This window comes from Sparus aurata, chromosome 13 (assembly GCF_900880675.1).
Source record: "Sparus aurata chromosome 13, fSpaAur1.1, whole genome shotgun sequence".
Taxonomy (NCBI): Eukaryota; Metazoa; Chordata; class Actinopteri; order Spariformes; family Sparidae; genus Sparus; species Sparus aurata.
This window is the reverse complement of record NC_044199.1, coordinates 10,143,008-10,158,695: the sequence shown is the minus strand read 5'-3', so window position 1 is coordinate 10,158,695 and position 15,688 is coordinate 10,143,008. Positions and strand designations below refer to the sequence as shown.

The 15,688-nt window shown below is 38.6% G+C and overlaps 1 protein-coding gene across 1 annotated transcript; it reads left to right on the top strand.

Annotated features, from left to right (window-relative positions):
- Positions 1 to 2,444, top strand: si:dkey-251i10.1 (ADP/ATP translocase 2). The gene is made up of 4 exons (XM_030438104.1): positions 1 to 253; positions 1,128 to 1,614; positions 1,708 to 1,848; positions 2,016 to 2,444. Exons 1-4 carry the CDS (start codon positions 143 to 145, stop codon positions 2,171 to 2,173), a joined length of 897 nt encoding a protein of 298 aa, XP_030293964.1. The 5' UTR covers positions 1 to 142; the 3' UTR covers positions 2,174 to 2,444.
- The last annotated feature ends 13,244 nt before the right edge of the window (positions 2,445 to 15,688 follow it).

Here is a 15,688-nt window from a genome sequence, read left to right as displayed (position 1 = left end):
ATCGCGATCCATTGTATTACATAAATCCGCAACGCAGCTACACAATCGGCCATTTCGTCGGTGCGGGCTAACAGCTGTAGAGGGCAGTGGGGTATATCTCGAGTACTGGTTATTTGAAAGGCGCACCAAGAAAATCGGAACCATGAGTGAGACAGCTATCTCCTTCGCCAAGGATTTCTTGGCCGGTGGCATCTCCGCCGCCGTCTCCAAAACAGCCGTCGCTCCAATTGAGAGAGTGAAGCTGCTCCTTCAGGTAAAACTCTCTTCCGGAAGGCTCCTTACGTTAGCCGGCTAGCTTGTATGAGCTTGCTAGTTGCCATGGGAGAAAGTCATTCACGTTATCTCTGCCGGTTGACGCTGCTGACCGGCAAGCTCGGAGTTGTACATAGTTCTGTGGCATTTGGTTATGTGGAATAAGTGAACGCGATTAAGGTGATGTGTTTAAGGATTTAAGGTCACCATGGGATGCGAAATGACCTACACGAGCTTGGATGCTAATGTTAGCTTCCTACGTTAACCTTAGCCGGCATAGCTAACAAAGGACAAACGCTCGTAGTGACTCTGGGACATTGTGTACAAATGTGCGGCATCACCTCTGGTTCATTAACAACCCAACTATACTGTAGGTACTTGAAGCAGGGCTACATATCTGTTATATTTCGGCGTATATGACGAGGGAATCTGTCAGGCGGCTAATGTTAACTCTTGATGTGGCTAGCGCAGAGAGACGAGGCTGCACCGAGGCCCTGGGACAGTCATTCATAGCCGGGTCAACTAGTTTTCCATCCTTTTCAGTTTAACCTGCATGATTACATTGCTGTAGAGTAATGTACTTAACCCGAACTTGCTCCTGTACTCGTCCATACCCGTGATTTATGGATTTAATGCAAGAGGATGTCCTCTGCATTAACAAATGTTGAGTGATTCAAGATGGAAGCCTGTCATTCGATTGCTAGTACACACTGATATTTGTTAAATTGCACTTAAAAGAAGGGTTTTGCTGCAACTTTTACAGTTGCAACCAGTATCAAGGTCACAACAAGGAGACCCTGTGTTTAACAAACTGATCAGTTAATTGGCTTCCCTAATTAAAACTATAAATTAAACTTTCTTTTTCTTTATTTCAGGTCCAGCATGCCAGCAAGCAGATCACCGCAGATAAGCATTACAAGGGTATCATGGACTGTATCACCCGTATCCCCAAGGAGCAGGGATTCGTCTCCTTCTGGAGAGGTAACCTTGCCAATGTCATCAGATATTTCCCCACCCAGGCCCTCAACTTCGCCTTCAAGGACAAGTACAAGAAGATCTTCCTTGATGGCGTCGACAAGCGCACCCAGTTCTGGAGGTACTTCGCCGGTAACCTGGCCTCTGGTGGCGCCGCCGGAGCCACCTCCCTGTGTTTCGTGTATCCCCTCGACTTCGCCCGTACCCGTCTGGCTGCTGATGTGGGAAAGGCTGGAGCTGCAAGAGAGTTCAACGGTCTGGGCGACTGCCTGGCTAAAATCTTCAAGTCTGATGGTCTGAAGGGCCTGTACCAGGGCTTCAATGTCTCTGTTCAGGGCATCATCATCTACAGGGCCGCTTACTTTGGCATCTATGACACAGCTAAGGGTATGTTGATTTGGCACTGGTTTACAGTTAAATCTCTGAATAGGCTGGTCTGGTGCTTCTAGATCTCTAATGTTTCCCTCTTTTTGTTTACAGGCATGCTTCCAGATCCCAAGAACACCCACATTTTGGTGAGCTGGATGATCGCTCAGTCTGTCACAGCTGTTGCTGGCCTAACCTCATACCCCTTCGACACTGTCCGTAGACGTATGATGATGCAGTCTGGACGCAAAGGAGGTGAGTTTATTTGTATTGATGGAAGCCTTTGCAGTTGTGCTGATATACTGTTGAAAGACATTACTGATGTGTGGTTTCTTGATCATGCATTCACTGGAATACATTTTTCTGTGTATTATTTCTGGTCGCATATCTAATCCTGGCCGTTTTCTTCTCTCCTTTCTCAGCTGACATCATGTACACCGGCACCATTGACTGCTGGCGTAAGATCGCACGTGACGAGGGTGGCAAGGCTTTCTTCAAGGGAGCCTGGTCCAATGTGCTCAGAGGCATGGGCGGCGCCTTTGTGCTTGTGTTGTACGATGAGCTGAAGAAAGTCATGTAAATTGTCATATTGTCACGTCACTGTCCAATTTGGCTAAATGTAATAACTTTCCATTTCTATGGACTCTGCATTCTGCCTTATTTATGGGAACAAACTAGTGTCTCACCCCTAGCTGTGGGCGATGGCTGTACGTTGTGCATCTTTATGATTTTAAACGTTCCACACCCTCTTTACCAATGTCATTCCTGTTAAAGAAATCTGATACCTCCTGTCATTCACTAGGTTTGTATGGTCCCAAGTTGAATAAATCTATTCTGGGGAACAAACTAAACCACTGTCAAACTGTCTCCTCTACTGTCAGTGCATGAGATGAGCACATGCTGGATAATGAAATGCACAAAGTGGATTACACCTAACTGCTATATTTACTCCCACTTATCTCCTCCTGAGCCTTCCTGGTTTGACCGTAGTCACTACTAGGATTGTAGTATAACACCTGAGTGCTACTGAAGAAGTCAGTAGGGTATAAGGAATTTTGTTTTGTGTTGCTTTAAAGTTACTGCCGCTGTGAACATTTTGTTTAAAGCGCCAAAATGTGACTTACCAGGGAAAGATGGTTGAGTCTTGTCACTATCCTGAGGATGAAACTTGGCAACTTTCTTGCTCCAGGAAGCTGTATTTTGTTTTACATGGACAACTTTCAAAGGAAATCTGAGGGACTTTAAAGCATGTAGGCTCAGTTACTCTAGCACAAACAGCAGGGAAATGCCCATGAGAGTCACAACACTTATTGTGTATGTGAATTGGCACTGCAGGGATAAATCAGTTGATCAAATGTAGTTGGTTGCCAGCTATTTTGAAAATCCACCATTTCAGTCATTTTCAAGTAATCTCTGGTTCCAAGTTCTTCATTTTTATTTTGGTAAGTCGTGATTGTAAAGGAAGACTTTTTGGGGGGTCGATCTGGCTGTTGGCTGGACAAAACAATCAAGTTGGAAATGTCACTTTAGGTTATGGGAAATTGTGATCATGTTTCACATATAAGAGTTAAAATCGTGAAAAAAGGTTGATAAACAATCATTAGATGCTGCAGTTAAGTTGTGAGCTCAATTAAATATCAGTGTTGGTTGTCTCGTGTACAAAATTAACACATAACACAAAAAATAAATGGAGTAAACGCTTTGTTACGCAGGACTATAATGCATTACTACACACAGCTTGTAATTGAAGAAAACCTGATATTTAAATTATAGTGACTAGTAATATGTATTTACATTTTATAAGTACCATGCCCAACACTATCATCCAAAGTTATATTTATGTAGGTACTAGCTGCAATTGCATTTGCGCCTAAGGTCTTACTTTAATCATGACATGAACATGATTAATTGTAAACAGGTATTTACTTCCAGCATGAAATTCATTATGCTTTAGACCTGTATCTGTTTAACATGTAGGAATATCATAAAGGAATAAAAAACAAAAAGTGCATCATGTTGCTCAGAAATCAGAATATATGCTATGTCCAAATGTACCAGACCCTGCCATGCAGAGTAATCACAATACAGGATGCACTGTACTGTACTGTACGCTGTGAATGAAACTCTAGTGACAGCAGTCATTAAAGATGTGAAATGCTGTGTGTGGATTCTCACCACAGCGCATGAATGGACTTGGTTGTGTGTCCTGGGTTGACTTCAAGCATGTTAGAACAAATATGACTTTGAGGCGTGACAGAGAGCAGAGAATGGTGAAGGTTTGGTTAGATAAATACTTTCTCAACAAGTCATTATCTACAGACGGAGATCTGATGGTAACTCACATCTACTGGACTTGTGCTTGTGTAGATTTACAGCTAACGTTATCAGATGTTTTTATCATTTCTGCTCAAACACAATTTGCTTCCTACACCGACTTTAACCAAGTTTAAAAAAAAAAAAGCATTTCCTGTGAAACGTCAGCGACATATTTTAGGGGTGACCCCTTCACACAGACGCGGAAGTTCCAGTCCACTCCTCCATGATTGTAATCCTCTACTCGTCCTGAGATGCGGACACCTGACAGCAGGGGGCGCCTGCTGCAAACCAGTGTGACACTTCCGCGTTCCCGTACCCTCCTCTGCGCGCGCTCGAGTTTGTCAATGAGGCGTGTGAGTGTGATTTATCTTCTTATCAGGACACAGTGACAGAGTGTGGAGAGGAGGATGTGTGCCAAGCGACTGAAAGTGCGCGCGGAGTCGCCATGACCACCTGCAGCCTAAAGGTACACTGTGTACATGCTGCAGGTGCTTCTGGCCTTCTCATTGGTTGACTCCAGTTTAAAGATGGTGATATAAAATAGGATGTTAAGTTATGTTTGCTGTCTCCTGTGCAGAAAAAAAAGAGCACGATATATCACTATGACCAAATCAAAAAGAATACTTAGATCTGCGTGAACAAATGAGCACACACACTGTCTGGTTATTAAAGGATCATTAATATCATTTTTGCCATGAATTCACCTCACTGACTGTTTTGGTTTGCGTGTCGCAGGCAGAATACATCTCCCAGTTTATGATCAGGTGCATATTAACTTGACATGCGATGGGAAAAATGCATTTAAAAAAAGAAATAATAAAAATCACAAATCATTTTCTTAATGATGAGGGCGCCCCTGTATTTTTCACTGACGTCAAAAGTGTAGTTTTAGCCAATATATAAACCTGAACGCAAAAAAAGAAAAATGAGGCAGTCCGGAGTGAAATAAATAATAAGAGAATGAAAAAAAAAAAAGGCACGGCAGCGTGAAGCCACCATCTTTTTTCCTCAGACAAGCTCATTCTGGATTCATAAACACTTCTAATTTATTCCACCAAATAAATCTTTTAAAACGATATTTCAATACAAACTGAATCCAGGATTTGAATACAACCCAGAGCCTCTTCTTTGTCTGCTTCCTCTCCTCTTTTTATCCTCTGGCTTTTTTCTAAATATAAGGAGGCATTTTTTTATTTAACAAATGTATGTCCACAATGGAATTTACATTAGCACATAAAGTATCAGCTGATTTAAACACAAATCCATTGAAATTTGACATAACGAACCACCTTTTCGTGATTCGAAAAATGAAGAAAACCAGCGCTGTCTACGACTTAAGACATGATGAACATGTGAAATCAAAGATATGGATTTTGTTGTGTGTCTTGACAGTTTCCACAGGACATTATGTGTTTTATACTCTAAGAGAAACAATTATGTTGGACTTTTTTATTAAAAGACAAAATATAGTTGTCATTAAAGGTGAACTATGTAGTTTTACGGGAATACGCTTTCATCTTCATTAAAACTACAACATACTAAATAAACAAACTCTCTTCGTTTTCATGACTGAATAATCTGAATAAACAAACTGACCTTAAAGGACAACACAGTTTTAAACTGTTTCACATTGTTTATGTGGCGGACCCTGCCACCTTTCTAGCTTCGAACAGTGTTCTTGAGAGATTATGTTCCTCTGAGAATCGAAAAAACAACTAAAAAACAATCTGAGTTTGCGTAACCACATTATTTATGTTAGAAATATTAAAATTCAGAGTTTTTATTTCTTCTCAAAAGCGGCATAATGCCCCTTTAATATCAGAAATCGAATTAAAAATTGACTGTGGTGGGTTCTCAATAGCCCAACACAGTTAAAGGAGGTTGTGATCAGTATCACTATATGCTTGATGACTTTTTACTGAAGCACATCATTGTGTCTCATTTTTGTGGAGCTGATTTTTGTATTTATAGTCTTATAAAAACTGGTATTGACACGTTCCACATGCAGCAGGCCGGTCGGAGTTTGAAAATAAACCATGCACGGCCCATTATTCTGTGCGTGCAGCTCAGAGGTTAACACAGACACCTCGCTCCCAGCAGAACTGACCCGGGCTTTTTCGGCTCCTGGAAACTCTCCTGTGCAGAGTTTACATGTTGGCTGCATCAGCGTCCTCCCACTGTCCAAACACTCGTGATTGAAGTGGACTGCACTCTTGAATCGCCCGTACAGTAGGCGTGAAGTGAGGTGTGACTGCAATTGTTGATTAATCACTGTTAGATTTGTAATGGACTGGCTCGCCTGTCCAGGGTGTTTCCTGCCTTCTGTCCAGTGCATTCTGGGATATTGTCCAGCCTGTTGTTCAGGATCTCGTCACTTCCAACTGTATTTGGAATCGACAGCCCTGCAGGCTAATATTAACTGTGGGCTTCAATACAGCCAATCTATCTATCTATCTATCTATCTATCTATCTATCTATCTATCTATCTATCTATCTATCTATCTATCTATCTATCTATCTATCTATCCATCCATCCATCCATCCATCTATCATCCATCCATCCATCTATCTGGGGTCTTCGTCTGTCTGTCTAATTGATGAGTTGTTGGATTTAGAAAATGTGCGAAAATGGTGAAGAATGTTGATCATGATTTCCGAAAAGTCCAAGATGACATCTTCAAATATCTTCTGTCCACACACACCCCACACAATTAGTTAAACTGTCACAGAGGAGTGAAGAAACCAGAAAATATCCAAACTGATATTTTACCCAAACAGTTTGCAATTCACTTAATGGTCGACGACTAATTGTTGCAGCTATCTATCCACGAGTGTATGAAATGTTTCCCAAAAGCCCGAGATGATGCCCCCGATTGTCTTGTTTTGTGCACAACCCAAGAAATGGAGTTACCGTCAAAGAGGAGTAAATAAATCAGAAAATGTTCACATTTAAGAATCTAGAATCACAGCATTTGGACTTTCTTCTCAAGGGAAAAAATGAATCTCAAACCGATTAATGGACTATGAGAATTATGATTAATTTCATAGTTGACAACTATCATTGCAACTCTCTGATCAGTGTTTTTCCCCGAAGTCCAATGACGATGTCCTCAAGTGTTTCATTTTCTCAACAACCCCCCCCCCCCACAAAATCATCTGTTTACTGTCACTGTAAAAGCGTCTCCAAATCGATTAATCATTATCAAAATAGTTGGCAGTCATTAGTTGTTTGGTTTATAAAATGTGGTGGAAATAGTGAGAAATATTGATTGTTTATCTATCTATCTATCTATCTATCTATCTATCTATCTATCTATCTATCTATCTATCTATCTATCTATCTATCTATCTGTCTATCTATCTATCTATCTATCTATCTATCTATAACTAAAAATTATTTCTGTTCTCGATTATTCTTTTGATTTTTCAATTAGCTATTTGGTTTATAAAACGTCAGAAAACACTAAACAGATTTCGAATAGCGTTTCGTCCCCAAATGTCTTGTTTTGTCCACGACCCAAAGGCACTCAGTTTACTTTTAAAGACGCCAGGAAATATTCACATTTCAACAGGCTGCAATCAGAGAATTTTTTTTTCCCCCTGACTTTCATTACTTAAGAAATGACTCAAACCGTAACGCAGTGTAGTTCCTGATCTTATCTATCCACTGGCACTCGCTGGAAGTCAGTTTGCAGATTTTGGCAGTGCAGTCATGTGAAGGGTCGTGTGTGGAAGCCTTACTGCAGAAACTTTTTTAAAGCCAAAAAGGTTACTGTCTGTGTGTCTCTAGACAAAAATATATTTATTAAAAAAAAAAACCCCACCGAGAGCGAGACAGACGGAGAGAGACAGAGAGAGAGAGAGAGAGAGAGAGAGAGAGAGGGATGAAAAATAAAACAGCAACAAGACTTTCTGTGAAGTACAGGAAAGTACTAGTTTTTATTCCTTCATAATCAAACTTCACAAACAGCTTGAACTTGTACAATACCTCAGAGAGTGAAAATTACAAAAAAAGTGCTGGTAACATTTACAAAAATCATCCTTACTTAGCAACAATCAGTTTATTCTTCCACACTTTTTTTAGTCTTTTGTATTAAGGCTTAATACTTCTGTATAAAGTATATGCAAGATAAGTCTTCACAGTTTTTCGAAAAAAGTCACAATATTATGTAACATAATGAAGCTTTTACGGCTATTTTCTTTATAATAACAAATACACATCACTGGTAAATATATGTGAAATACAGGGCTTATTGTAAAATGGCAAGTAATGATACTGTTTGCTGAGATAAATTGATTCCACACACTGTTATAGGAAAGTTTTTGACATACCATTGCTATAACTGAAGGAGGAGGAGAAAAAAGAAAAAAAAAAAAAAGAAAATGATAAGCATAAACACTTGGGAGATCGCCTCCAAACTTTGGCACATCCCATGAAACAAATTCCACAAATTAATGAGAATTTTTTTTTAATTTATTTTTGAACTCATACATATGGAAGAATAGCTAAACTGGCATAAATTGAAAACATGCTGTGTAGTAAGGTGCTAAATCAGAGATATTACATTTGCCAGCCTCTTTTTTTCTTTTTTTTTCCCCCCACATGGACTGACATGAATAAGGTGCATTTGTAAGACTCAAAGCATGTAGGCCTTTTTCTTAGATGTCAACAAAATATGTAATAAATACAAGTTTTCAAAAAGAAAACAAACAAACAAAAAAAAAAACAACCAACCTAAATTAATTTGACCAATAGTCTTGAGGCGACCTCGTATACTCATGCATTCCCATGATTCAGAGAAAAATGAATATCCCTACTGCAGTTGTGTAACTCTCTAACTGTGGCATGTGAAAGTAAAAGCTGTATTGTATTCATGGTATGTGTTGTTTGCTTTTTTTTTTTTTCTCGTTTTTTTACTTAAGATTTTTTTTCATTGTTGTTGTTGTTTTGAACCGTTGAAACTGTGACGAACTTTGATGAGTAAAAGGAGATGGAATTTGAAAAAACTGAATGTGAAACTAAGCCAAGATATATTCACAAGATCCTCTAAGCTGCACTGGTTTACAGGTCAACAGATGAGAGCTCTAGCCCTAGACTTACCAATTTCACCCTCATGCATACTGTACGGTTAAAGTGACGCAACAAGCTTGCTTAAATAGTCTACATCACAAAAGCAATTTGGTTTTAGTGCAAACACAATTGGCTGGCTTCAGCTTCTCAATAATAACAAGCTCACCAAGGAGATTACAAGAAGGCACATACTTATGCTTCCTCTAACACGCAACATATTTAGACAAACCGCAACATCTTTCAACAACACCACAAAGCGGTGAAAAACAGGAAAAGCTACTACATCCAGATAAAATGGTGAAGAAGTTTTGCCATTTGTGAATTATTGAGAGAAAATTTACATTTATCCATCAACAAAATAACAACGTTAAGGTCGGTAATTACTGCTGTCATGGGCGACCTCGCCGAAAAAGAATGACGATATGGTACATTTTGGTGGATTCTCTACATACGTGGCCAATAATGCTGTGTTTGTACGATGAAAAAAGGGTGCGTTTGGAATTTCTTTTTCTGCCTCTAACAAGCGTTATTGTTTCACTTTAAAGCATTTTTTTTTTCCTTTAATCTTAGTAACGTCCCAGCAGAAGAAAAGCACTCAAAGTGACCAAATATGCAGAAAAGATTTTTCTTTAAGGAGAAAAGGTGTGCAAGACAGTGGACGAAGCTGGGGTTTTATCTTTTGGTATTTGTGTTTCTCTTTAAATAACGTTGCCGGCTGCGTGATGAAGACTCGTGGGAAATGATTCCATCCCTCATACATCCCGTCTCTCACTTCAGATCTGCAAGAGCTGCTTGATTTGTCCAAAACAATCACAGGAGGAAACAACAGTTTTTAATGCCCCTCAAAATCTGGACACTAATACTCATGGGTACTGCTGGGTAAAAAAAAAAAAAAAAGAAGAAGAAGAAAAGAAAGAGACCCTGCTACGAACAACAACATGTGGATATCATTTAAAAAAGGTGACCAATTCTGTACCTTTGAATACAAAAAAACAAATCAAAAACATGTCAAATATCACCACTTTACGACAACTGTCACATACTATGGTTTGAAAATGTGTTTAGTGAATTATATTGCTTTTGATAGAAGAAGACCAAAATAAGTCTAGTGCAAATCTCTTTTCTGGTTTGAGAAGTGGTGGTTGGTGTAATGAGACTCAACTGTCATATCTGCTCTACCATAGCAAGAACACACCAGGTGATTTTTTGATGACTGGATAGCTGTCGAGTGGTATCCCTTTACGATTCTCTTTTTTTTTTCTGAAATATTCATTAGATTTTTTTTCTTTTTCGGAAAAGAACGTTTAAAAAAAAAAATTCATCCGTCACCAGTCGATGCCATGCGAGAATTTGGAAGGGAAAAAGAAAAAACCCTGCTAAATATTTCCTATTATACATAACCCATCACCCCAATGAATGCAATTAACCAGCACAAAGGAAATGTCTGAACTTCTTACATCTAAAATGACTCCTATTTTGAGCGGGAGGATGGCGGCCATGTTAGTCACCCTCCCCCTGTACAGCTGGGAGGATGTGCTTTTTTTTTTGTCTGTCAGCTCACGTCTGTGCTAACGGGTGTTGTCTGTGCAGTTTATGTCTGTCAAATACATCTCTCAACTTGGAAATGTTGGAAAACTCACTCCAGTCCAGTGTTTGACAAATCATATTATTAAAAAAGAAAAAAAGAAAAGAAAAGAAAAAACGTCCTTGCACATACACTTAAGAAAAAAAAAAGAAAGAAAGAATCTTTATCCCCTATTTCAAAACAGCAGTCAGCACATTTCAAACAAGCTTGTTTCATAACAATAATAATAATAAAATACAAACCAACTTGGAGCATAAATTATCAAAAAAACAAACTGAAAACACATTACTGCAGCATATATTTCAGGGTTTGCTTAGTTGTGATGTTAACTACCTTTACTACAACAGCTCCACTTCTGCCAAGTTCATAGCTATATAGGAGAAGTATTTCTTAGGGAAGAAAAAAATAATAAAATATCGAGCTAACGTAGGCCAGAAAAAGAGCCTGACACAATATACACATATTTATAAGCACATCTCATAGTTCAACTCAAGTGCATGTTTACAGAAGCATCTACATACAAAGATATGGCAGCAAAAAAGCCTGAAAAGCCAGATGAAAAAAAAAAAGAAACAACCTAAGCTGTTTTGATTAGGACACGTGTTATTTCTTATTTGTCATTTTTGAGAAATTCTGTCCTCACCCAAGGTACAAAACATCGCCCGAATTACAGTAATTCAAATTTCCTATTTTGAAACACACAGGATGAAAAATATACAGCAGATTCACCGAGACCCTACAGTAATAAAATATTGTCAGATTTTTAGCCAAATGGTTTACATTCCGCTCGCAGATGATGTGTGTCGTCATTACAAAAATATATAATCACTTTCATAAATATTTGGACCACATTGTGATATCTAAAATCATGTTACGGGTTTGGTTTTGGATTAATTTTCATCATGTAGTGATGGCTGGCTCTGATGCTTTTCTTTTTTTTCTTTTTTGTATTTTGTTCAGTGAACATGAACGACTGTGACATTTGCTAAGAGAGTGTATTCTAAAGAGTTATTCTCTTTCGTTTTCTTTTTTTTTGGCTTCATAAAACAACCTACAAATATGTGCAAACTTAACATCTTGGTCCATCTCAAGTATAAATGGCTAAATGTACTCTAAGTCACAATAATGTCAGATTAGTATTTCAGGGACAGCCTTTAAAATATTAGACGGTGCCAATATTTGAATAAAACTGCTAGAACAAAACTATTCAATCCGAGTGTGAGGGTGAACAGGTCTACACTGATGTGCTAAATGTGTGTGTTAGAAGACATAACCAATGATTACTGAGTGTTATGTTTTCGCCAGAGGAACAATGCAACATTTACAACCTTTTAACATGCGATAGTTTACATCACAGCTACTGTGTCAGATTCATTTTTATGTTTTGTTGCATTTCTTACAAAAGAAAAAACAAAAATCTATTTTGGTCTACAATAGGCAAATGAACACATTAACCACAAAAAAAACTATAAACAACCGATCAAGTGACAAAAAAAAAAACATAGATGCATTTTTCACAAGCACCCTGCAATGAGAAGAAAAACAACGAAAAACAAACAAAACACAACTTGTAGCAATCGAGCCCAATCGTAAGAACCCCACACACATACATAATCATTTTCTCCATAAAACTTAAATTATCTTAACCCTTTCTTTGGTTTGTGAAAACAAACATTGTCTAGTACAGATTTTTACCCCCCCCCCCCCCATTTGACTCCTAATGATTAGCATGGCCCCGTTTGACTAATTACCACCACCAGCCCCTGTAGGAACATTACAGTGCTAAAATGTTTTTAATCTAAGTCTGCTGCGTGTCCCTGGTGGCAGGCAGACTACGTGCTGGCTGAGACAGTGACCAACATCGTGGTGAAGAAGAGCTTTCTCTTTTATGATTTATTTTGACATGTCTGCACTATCAAAAGGCGACCTACGTATAGAGAAACAGAGTGATGGCATAGTGCATGTTGTCTATAGAACCGGTCCACACAAGCTCAAAGCTTTGTGAGGTTTGTGATCTCGTGGCGAGATGGGATTTTTAAAAAAGGGATCTATTTGTTAGGAAATATACTAAACTTTGATGTCACGGGCAATGTTTGCTACTACAAAATCAAATATCCAACAGATCTGTAAAACAATCAAGCGCTGGAAATCCTCCTAAATGTTAGGTTAGTTAAGTGTGGAAAACAAATGCCAGACTAGAAGTTGGAATGTTCTGGACTTGAACAGGAATGCATGTTGCTGCTGCCGCACACCTTTTTTTTTTTTTTTTTTTTTTTCCTTTTAAACTAATCGTCTCATCAAGCTGGACTTAGCCAAAAAAAGATGAACGCGAACACAAAGAGTTTAGTCTTCGGAGGCTAAATCACACCCAAGTCTCCTCACCATTGCGATTAAAAAAAAAAAAAAAAAAGGATACAGAAAGCCTGTTATCGAGGGACACTCAAAATATAGTTTGTGCTCCAACAAAAACAACAACCCCCCCGCCCCCCCCCACCACCACCACCTACAGAAAAAAAAGCTGTGTAGACAGGACTGCATGCTTCATTTGGACTGATCTGATGATGGTAGATACCTGACGATGATGTTTTATTAAAAAACCTCATCCGAGTAGTGTAATAACTGCATGTTCGGAGAAAGTGATAATAGAATCTAGATGTTTCTATAGCTTAGGTTAGCTGTGTCGTACAGCTGCTTCACTGTGTGTGTGTGTGTGTGTGTGTGTGTGTGTGTCAGTGTGTGTGAAGCTCAAAAATCAAAATCTGAATGTCCGAGTATAGAAATGTGAACAGATGCTGCCTGTGTTGGATGACAGGGACTAGCTATATCACATAGCCTATATTATCATTATTATCATCAATGCTTCTTTCTGACATTGAATGTGTGTGAAACTAAGCCTTCAACATGTGCTTTTTGTTAATCATAGCTGTTTTCTCCTATTTTTCTCGGAAACTATGTATCATGGAGGATTTAAAGACTCAAAATGAAGGCAATCACTCGCTTTTGGTATGACGCTCGCATTTGCCGTTAAAATATTATAAGTTTATGCTCTCACTTAAAAAGATTCCTTTTTCATTTCACCGCCCGGTCGTCACATCTAATTTAACAATAGTGGCATAATTTTAAAAAAGTGTCTTTTTTTTCCCCCCCTAAATTTGGCACAGTAACTAGGCTGGAGAAGGTTAGAGAGAAAACTGTGGTAATTAGTCCACAGGGGACGGAATAATAAGCCATCCCCCCCACCCCCCCCAAAAAAAACCCTTTTATCTCTCAGCCACTCAGTCCTGAAACTTCACTATGTTTTTTTTCTTCACTCTACTATATTTTTCATTTCATTTTCCATGTTGCTAAACCGACCACTTCCAAGACATTCGAATGCTGTGTGCTTGTGTGTGTGAGGGTGTGTGTTGCCAAAAAAACGTTCAATTCGTAATCTCATTTTGCCTCCAAAGTAGCTGTTATAAATACCTACTCTGAGTCTAACGTTTAATGACCGTCTCTCTCTTCCCTTTCACGTTGCTCGTTGCTTGCCCTTCACAATTTCAAGCTGTACGGAAAACAGACACGATAAACTTTAATGGTCGTTGTGGGGAAATTGGGCACCGGCTTGCATGTGGAAGGGCCCGTCATCGAGGTCAAAGGGCAAAAGCTATCAGAGCAGCTGCCTTGCAAGCAGTGTGTTACTGGAGGTAACCACTGCCATGCTCATAGATGCCATTAAACTGTGAAGAATGGTTGTATTCCCCAACAATTTTTTCCAAAAAAGAAAATCCAATTTTGACTTTGGATTTTCGTTCATTGTGGCAGACAGTGGCGTGTTAACTTTCACCTCTTCCTGTTGATGTGTAGCTCCCTCTGCTGTTCACAGAGTGCCACTGCCCTCTTCCCCCCACAAACATACAGTACAGTATATGGCTTGTTTGCAAACGGCAGAAACGATAAAAAAAAAAAACCCAACAACCCATAAAAACGCATTGACAGAGAGAGAGAGAGAGAGAGAGAGCAACATGAAAGGAAAAAATAAAAACTGGTCATTCGATTTTTTTAAATATGTATTTTTTTTCCCACGCAAACCTATTTTGTATATTTCATTTGAAGGATAAAACATGTGATTGCATTTTAATATCTTTGAGTCCTCCGAGATGTATAAATGTATGATAAAAAATAAAACTTGCGGATGTAGCCTTTTACTGTATATGTATAGAACATTTCAGTTTTTTTTTTTTTTTAAAGGGTTCTCTTAGGATGCACTCACAACCACCAGGTCTTAGCAGTAATAGTATAAATAGTATATTTTTTAATAGACCATTGTGTATATACTGTATCTGTGCAATGTAGGAGAGAAAAACTATGAATATTCTGTATAGTTGCTGTATGTACTGATAGGCACTTGATAGGCATATTCCCAATATCCCACAAGGTACTGTATACTCTAGCTGCTTTATCAAACTATCTGAAAATGTATTCTTCATCTGTGTGGAGATGGTGATACTTAAATATATATAGTATATCTGTAAGAAGTTATCTATTTCACTCTTATGTGTACTGAAGAAAGGCCCAAAAAAATGCAGTTATCCTCTGAACGGTTCCATGTGTTTTCTGTATTCTAACTTTGTGACTTTTTGATTAAATGAAACGAATCTGACTTAAAACGTGTGGAGACAGACTGAAAGAGACAAACAGGAAGACAGACACATGCTTATCAGAATAAAATGAACCTGTTCCGTTACTCAACACGACCCCTCGCCATAACTATCTGCCGTTTCCTTGTTTTCATCTCAATGCAAAGCGTATAAGCGTATAGTATATTACAACTGTGAAATATGACTCAATAACTGACTATCCTTTTATCCAGCTGCGCGAAGCTATGTATGTATAAACAACACCACTATGATCACCGTTAAAAAACAAAAAAGCAGGAGGAAGCCTGAAATAAAGAAGTATAACGATGAATTAAACATACTGCAAGAAGGACAACAATGTACTGTAGACCCTGTGTCTCTACACTAAGATAAACAAAACATGAACAGTAATATATTTGAAAACACAATACAAACAGCTGCAGGCTCAAGGCTATTATCTACTTTCAATATGTTTTGTTCTGGAAAATATGCAAACACTTTTGC

Bases quoted from the DNA above. Each gene is read 5' to 3' on its own strand.
- si:dkey-251i10.1 (XM_030438104.1), top strand. From the start codon at position 143: ATGAGTGAGACAGCTATCTCCTTCGCCAAGGATTTCTTGGCCGGTGGC. The intron at 254-1,127 runs GTAAAACTCTCT...TCTTTATTTCAG, and splicing joins GAGTGAAGCTGCTCCTTCAG to GTCCAGCATGCCAGCAAGCA. The intron at 1,615-1,707 runs GTATGTTGATTT...TTTTGTTTACAG, and splicing joins CATCTATGACACAGCTAAGG to GCATGCTTCCAGATCCCAAG.